Source organism: Ipomoea nil, unplaced genomic scaffold, assembly GCF_001879475.1.
Source record: "Ipomoea nil cultivar Tokyo-kokei standard unplaced genomic scaffold, Asagao_1.1 scaffold1031, whole genome shotgun sequence".
Lineage (NCBI taxonomy): Eukaryota > Viridiplantae > Streptophyta > Magnoliopsida > Solanales > Convolvulaceae > Ipomoea > Ipomoea nil.
In genome coordinates, this window is record NW_017617459.1 from 658,721 (window position 1) to 676,293 (window position 17,573).

Consider the following 17,573-nt stretch of genomic DNA (forward strand, 5'->3'; position numbering starts at 1 on the left):
AACCAACGAAAGTTCGTGCTTCAACGAGACCTCATGACAGCGCACGAGAGATCAATTGATTGGCATAACTTAGCCCGCAAGGCCTATTTGATCTCGTTTCTAGTTGGAATTTGATTTGCACCCCCCCCCCCCCCCCCCTCGCGCACGCGCGCGCGAGAGAGCCTCTATGCTATACAATTCTACAAGCTCCAAAAGAGCTCTTGTATAAAAGGGGGGTGAAATCCTCTTTCCAAATCAATGTGGGACAAAGCTCACTTTTCCCTTACATTTTTCCAACTCAATGGGTCTACTTTGAGAATCAATATCTCATTCACCCATTATCCGTTTTGAGCGTACAATATATCAATCTCTTCGTCTCACTACGAAGAACCCGAATCCACTTTGACCCAATCCAAATCGGAAGTGAACCCCACTGATAATTGTACCACAAAATAGCCACTTAACATGTCATTTTATGTCATTTTAATGCTATTTTTCCAACAATATATATATATATATATATATATATATATATATATATATATATATATATATATATATATATATATATTTATTTATTTATTTATTTATTTATTTATTTATTTAAAAAATAGTAACTTTCCGAGGCACCCACCTGTAAGTGAGTGTCTCGGAAACAAATTAATAAAATAATAATAAAGGACTATCCGAGGCACCTGCAGCGGAGCAGGGGCCTCGGAAAGTCCATATTAAAAAATTAAAAAAAATCATCCTCCGCTTTCCGAGTCACCCTTTACGGGTGATTCGGAAAGGGGAGGACTTTCACAGTCTCCAAGATCCGAGTCACCTGTACAGGTGACTCGGAAAGTGTTTTATGGGAGACTCTAAAACCTTTTTTTTTTGTACTAGTGCATCTACCCACACAATTAATGCATTCATACTTGTTAATCTTGTTTTTATCAAAATACATTCACACTTTGGAGTGAAAATTTTGTGGCTAGATTCTGATTTATTATATATAAAGATAAAGATAAAGATTGGAAAATGTAAATGACGAAATTTGTAACAATGAATACAATTTTTATATTTAAATCCCACCCACGTAAATCGAATAATAAGTTAATTAGAACGTTGTCTATTATATATGAAGAAAATGTCGTCTTCTGTGTGACTGTGTATGTGTTCAAGATTTAATATAATTATCAATAATGTAATATTCCATCGTCATGGCTGACGCCTGCTATATATATAAGCAGTACATGTGAATCCCTTTCTTTTATATCTTATTTTTTAACTTTTTTTGGGTATTAATATATATGATGAAATTATTATAAATATAGTATAGCGCAGCTAGGGGTGGAAATAGGCCGAGCCGAGCTTTGAAAAATTAGGCATGGGCCAGTTACGAAAATCTAAAGCCTAGGCCTGAGTCTGAGCCAGTATGTAGGCTTTTTGTTAGGCTCAAGCCTGAGCCTGCAATTAGCCTGGCCTGGCCTGAAGCCTTTTTAAAAGCCTGTTTAATATTTAGGTCATTAAAAATGCTTCAATGTATGTCCTACCTTGAGCCAATTAAAGCCTACATGTTAAGACTTTTAAAAAACTTTAGTATATTTAAATAATATAAGAAATGTACCTAATACAAAACTAATACATAATTACATAAGTATATCACCACAATGCAAACATAATAGCATTAAAATATAAAATAAAATAAGTCGACTTCAACATGCTCGTTAACTTGTGTAGAAATAAATTCAATTGTATTATTGTTTGTTATCCTATATATATAATATTATAAAAAATTAACAATCAACTCACATAATTAAGTTACGACATTTCATTAAGTATTATTATTGTAAGAACAGTTAATAAAAAAATTACACAATAAAATCACTTATAGCAGGGAATAACAACAATGTTTATAGTTGAATCATAATTTAGAATGAGATTTTGGAGGTGAAAGATTAGGGTTTGGTAATTATATATACTTGGAGTTATATTGTAAATATAAAAATATTAGGTATAAAATACATAATTAAGTTGCGACATTTCATTAAGTATTATTATTGTAAGAACAGTTAATAAAAAAATTGCACAATAAAATCACTTATAGCAGGGAATAACAACAATGTTTATAGTTGAATCATAATTTAGAATGAGATTTTGGAGGTGAAGGATTATGGTTTGGTAATTATATATACTTGGAGTTATATTGTAACTATAAAAATATTAGGTATAAAATAGAATATATGTATGTATATATATATATATATATATATATATATATATATATATATATATATATATATATATATATATATATATATATATATATATATATAGGCCAGGCCTGTAGGCCTGAAGGCCGAGCCTGGTATATATAGGTCTGGCCTATTTAGTTTAATAGGCTTTGAAATTGGCTCAAGCCTGACTTTTTTACTAAACGAGCTAGGCCTAACTAGGCTTTGATTAGGCCAGGATATAGGCCCCTACAAGGGGCCTGGCCTATTCCCATCCCTAAGCCCATCTAATTAATAAATAAATACATATTAACTTTTTTTTATATATGTTTATAAAAATGGAATACCCTATTACATCAAATAGGATCGGGGCTCAAACCTATCACCTCCCACCTCCTACCTCCTACCTCCTACATAGGAGAACAACATAATATGATTAGACTACAAGATCATTAATATAAAAAATAATAATTAATTAATAATTATTGAACTCTCAACATAATAATATATAACACGTGGGAATATATTAACTTGCCTTAAAAAGTTAACTAGAACTAATATAACTCATTAATATTAGTATCAACTATGATTTTTAGATGTTAATTATTATTTATGAATGTTATAGCATGATATGAATTAAATATCTTTACTATCTTGTTAAATTTAATTGTGAATTTTAAAAATTAATATTTTATTTTAAAATAACAGGGACCCCGAGATTAGCTATGTATTGTATTACTCAAAGACAATATAAGCAGTACCCATTGTTTGACAAAAACAGTCACAATGACTAATATGGCAAATTATTATGTGGACCATGGTCACACAATGTTACGTGGACCATAATAAAAATACATTATTTTTTACTGAATGTACATTATATAATATAATGTATACTTGGTACAAAAATAATGAACATCCCCTAAATATAATGTACATTATTTTTGTACTGAATGTACATTATTTTTATATTGAATGTACATTATTTTACAGTATACAAAAGATGATCCACACAACTTGTGTAGACCATGGTCCACACAATAATGATTGGACTAATATAATACATAACTACCTGAATGACCCTTTTCTTTTCGATTTGAGTATGTCATAATCCAATTGGTCCACACAAGTTGTATGAACCGTATTTTGTAATTTGTATAGTGTAAAATAATGTATATTCAGTACAAAAATAATGTACATTGTATTTAAGAAATATACATTATTTTTGTACTATATGTACATTACATATACATTTAATATATTAAAAATGTACTTTTTATTATAGTATACATAACAATGTGTGGACCAGTAATTTGCCGTCATCATCCTTGAAATTTTTCTAGATGAGGGCTCATTAGGTTCATGGGTTCTTTTCTTTTTGGGCCTACCAATCATTTTCCGTAGTACAAGGGCCAAGATTTCCTCATTGTTAGTTCTAAGCCAGCTTAACTTCTCATTCAATGGTTAAATTGTATAGTTGTAAATCCTTTTTGTTCACTTCCTTAGAGTAGCATGCATGAATAAAATGCTTTAGATCTTGACCTTTATCGGAAATGGCACACAGAGCATGTGGATAGGGCGACTGTTAACGAACCAAACATGCATAAACGAACGAAGGTTGTTCGTGTTCGTTTGTTAAGATTTTTGGAATGTTCGTCTTCATGTTTGTTTGTTAAGCTTTCTTTAGTGTCCATTAACGTTTGCGAACACGTTCATTACCATGTTCGTTAATGAACACGTTTACGAACATATTCATTCACTTAATAACCAAACACATGCACGTGTTCATGAACAAAAAAAAATAATCTATGTTCATAAATAATAACCAAACAAACAACAAAACTATATATATATATATATATATATATATATATATATATATATATATATATATATATATATATATATATGTATGTATGTATGTATATGTATGTATGTATGTATATGTTTAATTGCTTGTTCATGAACATGTACGTAAACATTATTAAACGAACATAAACGAGCTTGTTCATGAGGTCTTAGCAAATGAGCCTATAATTATATTGTTCAGGCTTTGTTCGTTTATGAACCAGGCAAATGAACTCTAAAATTTGTTTATTTATGTCTGTTTACCTTAATAAACGAACTCTTACCGAACACATAATTTATCAAAAGCTCTATTCGCTAACACTCTTACATGTAGACAATATAGAAATGAGATCCCAAGATCTATAAGAGTAACTTTTTCCTCCTAACTTCACCTTGAATTATGTCTTCCTTTCTTGATCTTGTATCCATCATCTTTGTTGAAATCTACATTCCACGCAACACTCTCAAGTATCTTATCATTCAACTTAGCTCAAAAGTCGTCATGCAATTTTTTAACGCTTTAATTTGCTTATATCTTGCAACCCTGGCCTTGTCATAATCTTCACCCTAATGTCTTCTAACATGCATCTTGATAATTAATTTAATTTGGATCTTGATTTGAGGATTGTTCCATAAAATGCCTCACATATTATCGTCAACAACATCACATTTCACTTCTACTCTCATAAGCCTTTGATCAAAATTTGTCAAGATACTTGGGTAAATAATGAGCTTTCACTTATGGATCTTTCTACCCCAATTCAATTACCCAACCGCAACTTTGAACTGCTTTTCAGTTGTTGCCTTAGTACACATTCATAAATACTTCTTCATCACTTTCTTCTACACTTCTTGCTCCAATTTACGTGAACATACATGTCTTGCATAACTCCTATGCATGCTCAGCATCAAGTAGCAATTCTTGAATCACAAAAACAAGTCCTAGAACATTTAAGAAACTAATGATTACATAATACTTTCATAGCAAACGTTTTTAGAATCATAATTAGGGAAATAATTCATAGAATCACAATTATGTTTCTCAGAATCAGAATCAATAATATATTTACAGAACCAAATTATACGTCATATCAGTTAGCATTAAAGAAATGATTTACAATGTACTTGCCTTTTGTTGATTAGAAGTGATAGCACATTGAAAGTTGTTGGTGATACCCCCAAGTCTTGCATTAATAACTCATAGATCACCTCCATAAATTTCTGTATTCTATCTCAACTATGATTGCATTAATAACTCATGTAATCAGAATATCGGATACATATGATTATTAGCATCCCTATCAATTGTAGTTTGAAGCTCACCCTTAAGTGCCTCTATGAGGAAACAACCATCTAACCCAATAATCTTTCTACAACCTTCTTGAAAACCCAATTTCATTACTACAAAGCACACATAGGTCTTTTGAAATTAATGTATATAAACGTTGATTGGTAAATGGTTGTTAGTTGAAAGCTGTTAACAATTAGCTGATTTGGTTAATTAGAGGATATAATTATTTGATAACATTAACTTATTGTAGAAAAGTGTTTGGTAAATTAATTGTTAACTGATAGTTGTTTGGTATAATTTCTTTTTAAAAAAAAAAAAAAAAAAAACTAATTGAAAAAATTATTTTGAGCATCTTTTTGAATTTTAGCATTTTAAAGTTACAAAAAGCTAATTAACCAAATACTTATATTGATTTTTTTAACCAAGTCAAACAATTAATAGTGATCAAATAAATCAAAACTAATCTATAAGTTAATTATTTTACCAAACAAGGCCATAGTACTTTAAGGACTAGTCTATTGTAATCATCACTATGCTTCTAGGATTTGAGTTTAAATATTCTATCTTGTGCATAATCTCTTAATCATTTAAATCCCATCCACGTAACTATGAATACAATTTTTATATTTAAATCCCATCCACGTAAATCGAATAATAAGATATATGAAGAAAATGTCGTCTTCTGTATATGTGTTGAAGAAAATCGAATAAATGTAATATTCCATCGTCATGGCTGACGCCTGCTATATAAACACTACATCTACATGTGAATGTGAATCCCTTTCTTTAATATCTTTTTTCTATTTTATTTAAAAAAAATTTTGGGTATTAATATGATGAAATTATTATAATATATTATAACTAATTAATAAATAAATACATAATAATTAATTAATGCGGAGTAATTATTGTATATTATAACTAATTAATAAATAAATACATAATAATTAATTAATGCGGAGTAATTATTGAAGTCTCAACATAATAATATATAATACGTGGTAATATATTTCTTGCCTTAAAAAGTTAATTAGAACTAATATAACCCGTTAATAATTAGTATCAACTATCAACCATGATTTTTAGATGTTATTTATTACTTATGAATGCTCTAGCATGTTATGAATTACATATCTTTACTATTTTTATTAAATTTAATTGTGAATTTTAAAGATTTTAATATATTATTTTAAAATAACAGGATCCGGGAATAGCTATTATCCTTGTAAGGAAAATAACTCATACTCGGGAAATTTCCAAGTACATTTACAAACAATGAAATACGTTTGTTCTCGAAAATATCATTTCATTTCAGGCCTATTCCACGAATCAAATATGTTGTTAAAGATATAAAAATTGCTCCTCCTACCTTTAACGTAGTTGATTCATTGTTTGACTTAAATGTGGGGATTTAAATCTCAATAAAAACATGTATAGGAGTAAATGACCCGATGATGATGGATTGAATTGGATCCAAAGACTATGATCTAATCCATTGCTGATTACACATTTTGTGAGTTTAGAATTAATGGATGAACTAAGTTTTAAAAATTGTGTTTCTATTTAACCCATTAATCTTAAAAGTTGTGTCCGTGTTTATTTTTATCTTATTATTATATATATCTGTGTGTGGTGTTAAACCGTCAATACCAACTTGTTTACTCAAATTGACAGGTCTATTGGCGCTCTTGCAACTATAAAATGCCACTCCTTACCTGTTTTCCTCGAGACCCGCCCCCAAGAGCACTACACTACTCAATCTTGGCAGGTTTCTGCAATTCTCCAATCTCCCACCTTCTCGGATTCTTTCTTATTCTTGATGGCGTTGTTGTTTGAGTGTACGTGATGGTGATTATACTTGTGCACAGTGTTGGTTCTTGGATCTTAACAGCTAGATATTATTTTGTTTTGGATAGATTAAATACATAAATTACTCCCTTATTATGTTCATGGTTGGCGAAATTGAAGGACATATGCAACTCTAAAGAATTTGTCCCATTGCTTTTAGAACGACTAGGAAATGGTAATGGTTGGAATCTGAATATTTGTTTTCAGTCTCTGTTTTTTGCTTTTTGTAATTCAGTACTCTTACTCGATTCTACATATAATCTTACACTGACTATTGATTATGTCTCAGTCATTATCACTTTAGTATTGTTACTTGACTCTGTGTGATCATTTGGTGGATAAGTTTATAAAGAGGTTCTCTGTTTTAAGAATCAGGAGGGACAAAAAGGATTTTAAGGACAAATGAAAATTTCTATAATATAGCTTTTCTGTTTACTTTTTTATGTTTGTTTTTCAGGCTGAGAATAATTTTTACAGTGCTGGAGTGAGTTATGGTGGAATATGAAAATGGGCAGCTAGATTTCATTGAACACCAACCAAATTATTGCCTAAAATAGGAACACTACTTTGTAGAAGTGAAGCGTTTTTTCATTGTGATCAGCGATGAGTTTTAAGCCTTTAATTTGGTATTGCCGGCCTGTGGCAAATGGGATTTGGGCTCAAGAGACTGATAGTGCTTTTGGTGCTTATACACCTTGTGCCATTGAGTCAGTCGACTTCATTTCTTACTTGGTTCTTTTCGGATTGTGCTTATATCGGATCTGGCTTATTAAGATGGACCATACAGTCAAAAGGTTCTGTTTGAGGGCAAACTGCTATAGCTATATTTTGATCTTCTTAGGCTGCTTATGTGCTGCTGAGCCACTGACCAGATTGGCTATGAGCATTTCGATCTTCAACTTAGATTCTCAGACTGGTCTTGCCCCATTTGAGGTAAATATCTTCTTTAAAACCTGGTATTTAGGTTCTCAGGTGTTTCCAAACATATGTCATATTGATATTGTGATTCTCATTTTATTTTTGTAAAGTACACCCCCCTTTAAAGTCAAATTTATTCACATGGTTTAATATTGAGTTTAATTGGTTGGCTCTGGGTTGGAGACTTGGAGTCAAAGTATCTCTGTCTTTCACTTTCCCAAAAATTTGCCTACTGAAGTGCCTTGGCCTTGTGAAAGTTTAGTTAGCTATTTTGAAGGAACTTATCCTTTTGTGGTTGCTGATTTTCTTTATTCTTGCTTATGTGACCTATTCATGTGAATTGTCAACTTTTTGACCCATGAAGCAGAATATGTCACATGTGTGGGCTTCTTAAAGATAAAAATAATAAATATCTCTTCTTTAACAGCTTAAGCTTTTAGTTAAGGTGGGAAAAATAATTCAATATTCATCACCATTCCAGAGGAAAATTTATCAGCAGTATGATTCACTTAACAATTCAACAGACATTTGATGCAAAGAAATATCACTTTTTGCATTCGAGAGTTGAGTTGTTGAACATATGGCTACATGTCAAGCCAAGATCCTCAAATGTCCACCTATGGAAGAAACTGCACGCGCACACACCCACCAGATACCACTACAAAGACTTGAACTGTGAGCTTCCAGAATTTTGCTGACAGATACTCTCACACACTGCATACTGTCAGGCTTCAAACATTTGGCTTGGCTTCATATACTCTTTTGTTCTTGAAAGTTCAAAAATTATTATTGTATTTTTTATTATATTAAGTTGTCTTACAACAGAATGCTGGATATGCTTTTTCATTTTTGCTTTCTAATTTACTAATAGAGTGTTGTTTCTTGCTTATTAGAGATAGTTTTTACTAATTGAGTGTTGTTTCTTGTTTATAATAGATAGTTTTTACTATACTAATTGAGTGTTGTTTCTTGCTTATAACAGATACTCCGTAGTTTTTACTAATTGAGTGTTGTTTCTTGCTTATAACAGATAGTTTCCTTGGGCTGTCAGATTCTGGCTTGGTCTTCAATTATTATAATGATTGGCATGGAAACTAGAATGTACATTAAAGAGTTTCGGTGGTATATCCGGTTTGGAGTGATCTATGTTTTGGTGGGTGAGGCTGTGATCTTGAACCTCATTATTTCAATGATGGAGTTTTATGCAAGGTTAGTGTTAGACATTATACGTGGTTGGATTATATTTAACATGATATTAGGAATTAATGTGCATATTCTTAGGGATTTAATTCCGATCATTACCTTACTTAATATATATCTTCTTGTATAAATATGTGTATTCTTGAACCTGACATATGTGAAAAACATATGGAGTTCTCTATTCAACATGGTATCTGAGTTCCAGACTAAAGATCTTGGTAGGTATTATTTAGGTGTCGAGGTAATACAGAGTAAGAAATGTATATTTTCTCCCAAAGAAAATATGTACTTGATTTATTGACAAAAACAGGGAAACTGGGAGTTAAGCCATGCCATACTCTGTCCGTCCTGATATCGCTTACTCAGTCAGTATTGTAAATCAGTTTATGGCATCTCCAACTGTTGACCATTGGAGAGCTATTGAACAAATCTTGAACTACTTGAAAGGGGCTCCAGAGCATGGAATTGTATTTAAAAAACATAAGACATATGAAGATTGATGCAGACTATGCAAGGTCTAAAGAAAATCGGAGATCTACAACTGGATTTTGTGTCTTCTTTGGTGGGAACTTGATCTCGTGGAAAAGCAAGAAGTAGAATGTTGTCTTATGGTCAAGTGCAGAGTAGAGTACAGAGCAATGGCACAAGCAATTTGTGAAATCTTGTGGACATATCACATTCTGAATGAAATAGGATTCAAGGCTCCTATTCCTGCGAAGCTAATATGGAGAACAGCCTAATTGGGAGAATTAAAAACGCGCATGTGCATATGGAGCATTATGATGCGTGCATATTAAACATGTCACACCTGCTTAATATTCATAAATCAAAATGCTCCATATGCACACACGCGTTTTTAATTCCCCAAATTAATCGCGTTTTTAATTCCCCAAATTAATCTCATCCATAGATCTATTTTTTTTAATGCACTAGATTGGTTCTCATGGACTCATGGGGAGATTGGTTCTCATAGAAATAATCAAATGAGACAACCTCTTCCTGTGAGACCCTCCATAAATGCACAAAAACTACTACAGGAATGCACATAGACTAGATTGTGTGCAATTCGCTCAGCATGAATGCACACAAAAGCTTGTGTACATTTTTGCGAAGGGTCTCACAGGAAGAGGTGGATGCACTTGAATATTAGTCTATATATATATATATATATATATATATATATATATATATATATATATATATATATATATATATATATATAAGAAGCAAAAGATAATGTTTTCGCCATTAGTTTGTTTGTTTTGTTTTGTTTTGTTTTTTGTTTTTCTTTATTGGATATAGAATTTGAATATTGGTTATATAAAAAAATGTGTTTCATTTCAATATTATCGCATTTAGTTTGACTTAGGGATACTTGGAAAAGTAATTGATTCATTGTTCTTTTTCATGCATTTGCCCATCTTCCATTTTCTTTTTGTTATCATTACCCAACAACTGTATAAGCAATTGTGCCTTTGACAATGCATATTGTTTTGTGCAAGACCAGTGCTGTGTATGTAGTTTGCAAGAAGTACTCATAATTTATTATATTGGTGCAGGTCTGTTTTCTACATGTATTTGAGTTCACTTATGTGCCAGGTATATCATGTTGTTTTCTTCATGCTTGTTTTTTGAGCTTCTTAAATCATTTTCTATTAAAAATCCTCCTCATCCCATAATGGGCCTCCTCTGAACTAGGATTTTACTTGTTTAACTTTGTTAGATCATTATGTACATTGGCACTTTGTGTTGTATAGAAATCACATAAATATGAAATTTACTTTAGTTTTATTGTAGCTATTTTACTTAATCAGCCAATGTATGAAACATAAAGCTTCATGAAACAATGTTTTATGTTCTGCAAATTTTTTGCACACATTCCTATATGCAAAAATGTATTTGCCCATAATCTGAACTACATATGAGTTTTTGCTCCCTCACGTCATGCCTTTACATAAAGGGAAGTAGCCTAGGTTTAGTGGCCAGTGCTCTCCTATTTTCTGTTAGATCTTAAGTTTAAACCTAGTGAACAATGATGTGCTCAGTTCAATAATGTTTCTAGTGCCTAGCATTAATAATTAACTCCAGTACTCAAAATTAACTGCGTACTTGTGAAATTGATTCAAAGTTTCATCAAATTAAAAGAACGAATAGATTTAAAAAAAAAAAACATGAATAGAAATGAATATTAAGAGTTAAAGCCTTCCTTATGTTCCATAATAGAGTAAGATACACTTTTAAGTTTCTTTGCCGCAGGTCCTATTTGGAGCACTACTTCTTTTTCATGTTCCTCATCTAGATCCATATCCTGGTTATATTCCATTGGGGAGTCAGTCTGCTGATGATAATCAGTATGAAGCACTTTTGGGGAAAGACCACATATGTCCTGAGAGACAAGCGAATATATTTTCAAGTATGCTGACTCTTATTCGTTATTTTGGCTGAGCTTTTTCTGTCCTTTTTATAGGATGTTATGGAATGTATTACTAATGATTATGAAAAGTATATATTATATTAGGTAGCCTAGAGATTTATAGGGATTGGAGTAAGTAGTCACATGGAAAATTATTTTCATATTGGAAGTCTTCTAGCATGTATTTATAGGGCTGTGTATTCCCCTTTCTAACACAAATTTATAAACCATCTATTCACTTTCATACAATATATATTTTCTCATTCCTTGATTCTTCATTTTTGCTCCCGCCTAACTGGCCGGTGGTTGTTATTCTCCACCCACCAGACATTTGGATCTTTCAAATTCAACATGGTATCAGAGCCTTTAAGATAATTTTTTTTCGCTCCGTTGTCGTCACCGCCCTCCTGGGGAGGGGAGGAGCACCAGTGTCTTCTGGGTCACTTGAGTCCGTTTGCCTTGGTTCTGGACTTAGTTTGGACCATTGCGTCTTCCGTGACTTCTGCTCTATGGTCAATTTGTCTCGTGCACATTCAGGCTTGAATTATGTATGCATGTGTACTTTGTGATCTGTTTTGTTCGGTTCATTTTGTGTCCATCTGGTGTTTGCCCGTAGTATTGGTGGCGTCCAAGCTTTTGGTTCAGGGGAGGGTCCAATCCAAAGGTTATTCGGTCTACTTTGTATTCACCCGATGTTTGCCCGTGGTATTGGTGGCGGCCAAGCTTCCGATTCAGGGGGAAGGTCTAATCCCAAGCTTGTTCAGACCACTGTGGTGGCGTCCAAAACTTTCGTTTAAGGGGAGTGTCCTAAATGGAATTTGAGTTAGTTTTTTGTATAACAAGTTGGGCATGATTAATATCTATGCTCCAACTTGAGGGGAAGTGTTATGGAATGTACAAGTAATATGGAACCTATATATATTAGGCAGCTTGGAGATATATAGGGATCCTTAAATAACTTATTCCTTCTAATTGTATAACTGATGGTCAAAATAAGGTGCATCCTTCATGTCCTCTAGCATTTGATGATAATGAATTAAGTATCAAAACAATCTACATGGTTCCAAAATAAAGTTAGATGTATTTAGAAATCTCTATAGATATATAAATATAGGTCCTTTTGTACATATTCCATAGACAGAAATACAACTAAACCTTTCCACTTTCACATAGATCAATAACCTCCTTGTCAACAGGTCTCCTCTCTATAGATAATCATCCCGTATTTATTTTTAACTTATATGTCAATTAATTATTTGTAATTTGTTAAACCTACTCCTTTTCGAAACGAGGGTCCTGTTGTTGATAATTGGAATACCTCTTGCTAATGCAGGAATTTATTTTGGATGGATGACTCCACTCATGAAACTAGGCTATAAGAAACCAATCAATGAAAAGGATGTTTGGATGTTGGATACATGGGATCGGTCTGAGACTCTAAGTAGAAAGTTTGTATTGGGCTGTTTCTCTTTCCTTCAATCCTTACTTTTAAAACTATATTATAGTTGTTTAACTCAACTTTATGCTTCAAAACTTTTAGATTCCTAATGTGTTGGATGGAAGAATCTCAGAGGTCAAAACCATGGCTGTTACGTGCATTAAACAATAGTCTTGGAGGCAGGTATAGTTTTCAATACATTGTTTGTGTAATCTCACTGGCTTATGATTCACAAAGCAAGTATGGATAATGTATATACACATCTCTTATTTCTTTTCTATTTTATACAGGTTTTGGTTTGGAGGCCTCTTCAAAGTAAGCTACTAGCTCTTAATGATTTATTTTACTATTCATTTACCATTCTTCTCTCAATTTACTTTGAATTTGTCTGTTGAATAATAGGAAACCCTAGTCCTATTCGTAGTAGTAGGCTTGGTTTCTTGTTATTATTAGGAGTGGGTTTAGCCTAATGTTCCTATATATATAGGATCTCTATATAGTTGAATATACAGAAACACACATACAGACAATCTGTTGTAGTCCTTTATTTTAGTATATTCTTTCTATTCTCTCTTTCTTTTGTTTCTCACATATTTTGTTTCCGCCTTACTAGCAGGTGGTGGCTATTTGCCACCCCCCACACCCAGACCTTTCAATTTCATCATCTATCACCATAGTGAAGGATTTCAAAATTTTTTCTCTTAATTGGATTATTGGTTTGATAAAAAATCTTTAGCACATTTGCCTCCTCAAGTTTATAGCTCTCAATGGGACTACTAAATAATAAAAGTTTTAAACTTGTCAAATACTTATTCTTTGTTGATGAATTTTTTACCAGAAAACTTCAAAGAAATTTCTTGCTTCCAACCTTAGCTCATCATTGTAACAGTTTTGTTACCTTCTTTTTTCTTGCTGTCATTTTAGTTCCGCTGTAATTGATATTAAAAGCTCGCTTTCTGATACTAATTTGAATCCCTACGATAAGGTCAGAGATTACAATGTTTTGTTTCCATATTCATAATGTACTCAATGGTTTCTTCTTATGGAATGATCCTCAGGTAGCCAGTGATCTTTGTCAATTTGTGGGACCAGTTTTACTGAATAAGCTCTTACAGGTAATATTGTACAAAACCGTTGATGGTGTGAATTTTCTTTAATTGTTACTTTTAGTCTATTGCTGATGGATGCCTGTTACATCTGCTCTAAAGCCACTTGAATTTCAATTGAACTACTAAAAAGTTCATGTCTTTCTGTTGTGTGATTATGTTTCCTGTCATGCACATTGTTCTTCTATCAATACACATGAACACACACAATGGCCAAGCTACTTAGGGGCTAGCTAGCTATGAGCTTCTAGGGATGTTAGATAGAGTAACTCTTATTTTAAGAGCTTTTTCTTTTAATCCTGCTTGTGCAAATTAACCACATTATTGAAATATCATCCGAAATTAGTGTAAATCTTTATAACCAACTTGATGTTACTTGCAGTCCCTACAACAAGGTGATCCAGCTTGGGTTGGCTACTTATACGCCTTCTTTATTTTCCTTGGGGTGGTAAGATCTAAATCTTTTCAAACACACTTTGAAAACCCCAAAAATAGTTATGGTTTAGTTACATTTGTATAATATGGATTGCCTTAATTCTTTGTAACCTTCATCTAGGTCTAAGATAGTAAAATGTTCTCTTAAGTTTCACTTTAATTATAATTCATCACATGCTCTGTCTAAGATATGTATATAAAGAAATGAGCTTTTAGTTATATTTTATATGTTTTAATGCTATCATGTGAATAACAAGAAATCTTTAGCATTTTTGTGTGTGTGTGTTGATAATTAAAAGATATGGTATTTAGCAAATAAAGTGTCCCTAATGTGAGCAAAACATGTACCTGAAATGTCAAAAACTAGAAAGGAAACAACAGGATCTTATAAAATGTTGCCGTGCATTTTGGACGTGTTAGAGATTTGAATGGATTGGGTATGTGTTCAGGTGGCATCCCTTGAGTTGTCTAATTGTATATGCTTCTTAATCGGAGGATATTAATTTAATGTAGACAAATCCTTTTGGACTAAGCCACTTTTTCATCCTGTGGTTAAAAAGATGTAGCAGAAATTACATTAATGGACTAGAGACTTAGCCAAGAACAGTAGTATCATCTCTGTATTCAGTTTTAAGTAATACAAGTTAAAGTATTTCAGTGACTTTCTAGTTGAAACTTGATTGGAACTTAATAACCCTATCCCTAACATGTGATCCTGAATTTTTGGTCCAGTCATTAGGAGTGCTATGTGAAGCACAGTACTTTCAGAATTGCATGCGTGTGGGTTTCAGGCTAAGGTCGACTTTGGTAATCATCTTTCTTCTATGAATACATATGCCATCTATTGTTTCAGATCAGTTCTTTTATGTTTTTGCCTGCCATGATCTTTTCCTTGAGTTTGATCTTAGTATTTGATTTTCTCAGAAGTGTCACTGTGTTATGTGCTCACGTCACGGGCAAGAAAACATAAAGGAAAAAGAGCAAATAATTAAACTACCTAAACTAATTTGAAGACTAAGAGTAATAAGTTAAATAACTATTTAGTAATTCTAAATAAATATTTAGTAGTTTCTTAATAACTATTTAGCAGCTTCTAAATATCTAAGCTATGTAATGTAATTTTAATAAAATAAGACTTCCTAAATAATCACACTTCCCAACATGTACCACACTGTTTGTTGGTTAATGTAGGAACAAGCACTGAATAAAAGCTTTAGCGTATCTTGAGTCCTGTTCAGAAGATAGTCTTCAACCAACGATTGGATTTTTATCTAGTGGAGACTACATAATAGAATATAATATAATGGAAGAAAAAATAGAAAACAAAGAATTGAAAATGAATAACAAACTAATTTTAGAGTGAAATACTGAAATAACAAACTACTTCGGAGTACCATCTAAAATGGTAACTGTTGAGATTTGCATAAACATTAATTTGGCTATTTTATTCTGTTCAGGTAAAAAGGATGTATACTCACCCTTTGTTTTTGAAGGCAAAATAGAAGTTTAAGTTCTTTTTCATTGGTATTTCATTAACTTTTTTTTATCAATTATGATCATCAGACCATTCTCGCTTGTCTACCACTAATCTACATTAAAGTACTAATTGCAGGAAAGCTGGTTGTATTCCTTTATTTTTAAGAATGTATGCTGTCAAAATATTCACCTACCTGCTTAACATTTAGGTGGCTGCTGTGTATCGCAAATCCGTAAGGTTAACACATGAGGGTCGCAAGCAGTTCCCATCCGGAAAAATAACAAATATGATTACAACAGATGCTAATGGACTTCAGGTATGCATAAATTATGCTGCATTTATCCCTACTCTCAGTCTCAAAATCTTTTTCAATTTTCCTCCAAATATTGAATTGGGTATGTGCTATGTTTGTAGAAATTTTATTGGGTAGGACCTTGGACAAATATTTTCCATACAAATGAAAATTCACATTCATTTACTGGTCCTTCATTTTTAAAATGCACATTCACTAAGGAGTTCCCTTTTGATTATTCACTAAGGAGCACCATTTTGATGTCATGATTCAAGTTCGAACAACAGGACTGAACCCATTTAAGTTTTAAGGGTTGAGTTCAGTTTCTGAACAGACTCTTAACTTGAAGAACATTACTCCTAGGATATACTTGAAAGCACCAGAATTTTGCTAGTCTTTTGAAAACAAATTAGCATTCATATATGTGTCTGTGTATTTGTTTAAAGACGTTCAATATAATTATGATTTGTACAACTAAGTGCATCGAGTTCTCAAAAAACTGGGAATTACTGTTGAATAGGGATTTGTTGCATTGGATAAATAGCAATGATGATAAATCTCATTATTTCATGTGTGCCTTCTTCTAGGAATCTCTTGAATTCTGCAGCAGCATATAATAGTTATTGTATGGAATTTTGAGAAGATAGCATATGGAACTCATTAAAACAGGATAATATTAATTCTGAAATTTCATGTAAAACATTACTTCATGAATATGCAGTAGAGTCAGCTAATGTGAATCTTAAAATTTTCAGCAAATATGCCAACAACTTCATGTTTTGTGGTCAGCTCCATTTCGAATTACTATTGCCATGGCTCTTCTATACCAGCAATTAGGTGTGGCTTCACTTCTTGGTGCTCTTGTTTTAGTCCTGATGCTCCCTTTACAGGTAAATGTGGCGCTCCTGCCTTTTGAATGAGTAAAATACTATTCAAAAGTTCACTCTCTTTTTATCCTTTTTGGATTTCTATATTTTCTACATTTCTTTCATGATAAAATAAAGCAAGAATCAATTGTAAAATCATAGGAACCACTTAAGAATTATGATTTACATATAATGAAGAAATTCTGAAAATTCTTGCATTGAGCTAATGGAGATTACAGTAGC

At 32.2% G+C, this 17,573-nt stretch overlaps 1 protein-coding gene across 7 annotated transcripts in view; it reads left to right on the forward strand.

Moving 5' to 3' along the window:
* Window positions 1-17,573, forward strand: part of LOC109180685 (ABC transporter C family member 12-like) — a 113,617-nt gene that overhangs the window by 80,187 nt on the left and 15,857 nt on the right. For 3 of the 7 annotated variants that reach the window (XM_019330378.1, XM_019330384.1, XM_019330383.1), the window contains exons 1-13: window positions 7,217-7,360; window positions 7,643-8,118; window positions 9,134-9,312; window positions 10,863-10,902; window positions 11,560-11,716; window positions 13,050-13,164; window positions 13,257-13,337; window positions 13,445-13,469; window positions 14,213-14,269; window positions 14,643-14,708; window positions 15,428-15,502; window positions 16,381-16,488; window positions 17,220-17,354. In XM_019330378.1, coding sequence (XP_019185923.1) covers window positions 7,789-8,118; window positions 9,134-9,312; window positions 10,863-10,902; window positions 11,560-11,716; window positions 13,050-13,164; window positions 13,257-13,337; window positions 13,445-13,469; window positions 14,213-14,269; window positions 14,643-14,708; window positions 15,428-15,502; window positions 16,381-16,488; window positions 17,220-17,354 — 1,368 coding nt within the window. In that variant the 5' untranslated portion in view covers window positions 7,217-7,360; window positions 7,643-7,788. The other 4 variants (XM_019330379.1, XM_019330380.1, XM_019330382.1 and 1 more) reach the window with 4 other exon arrangements.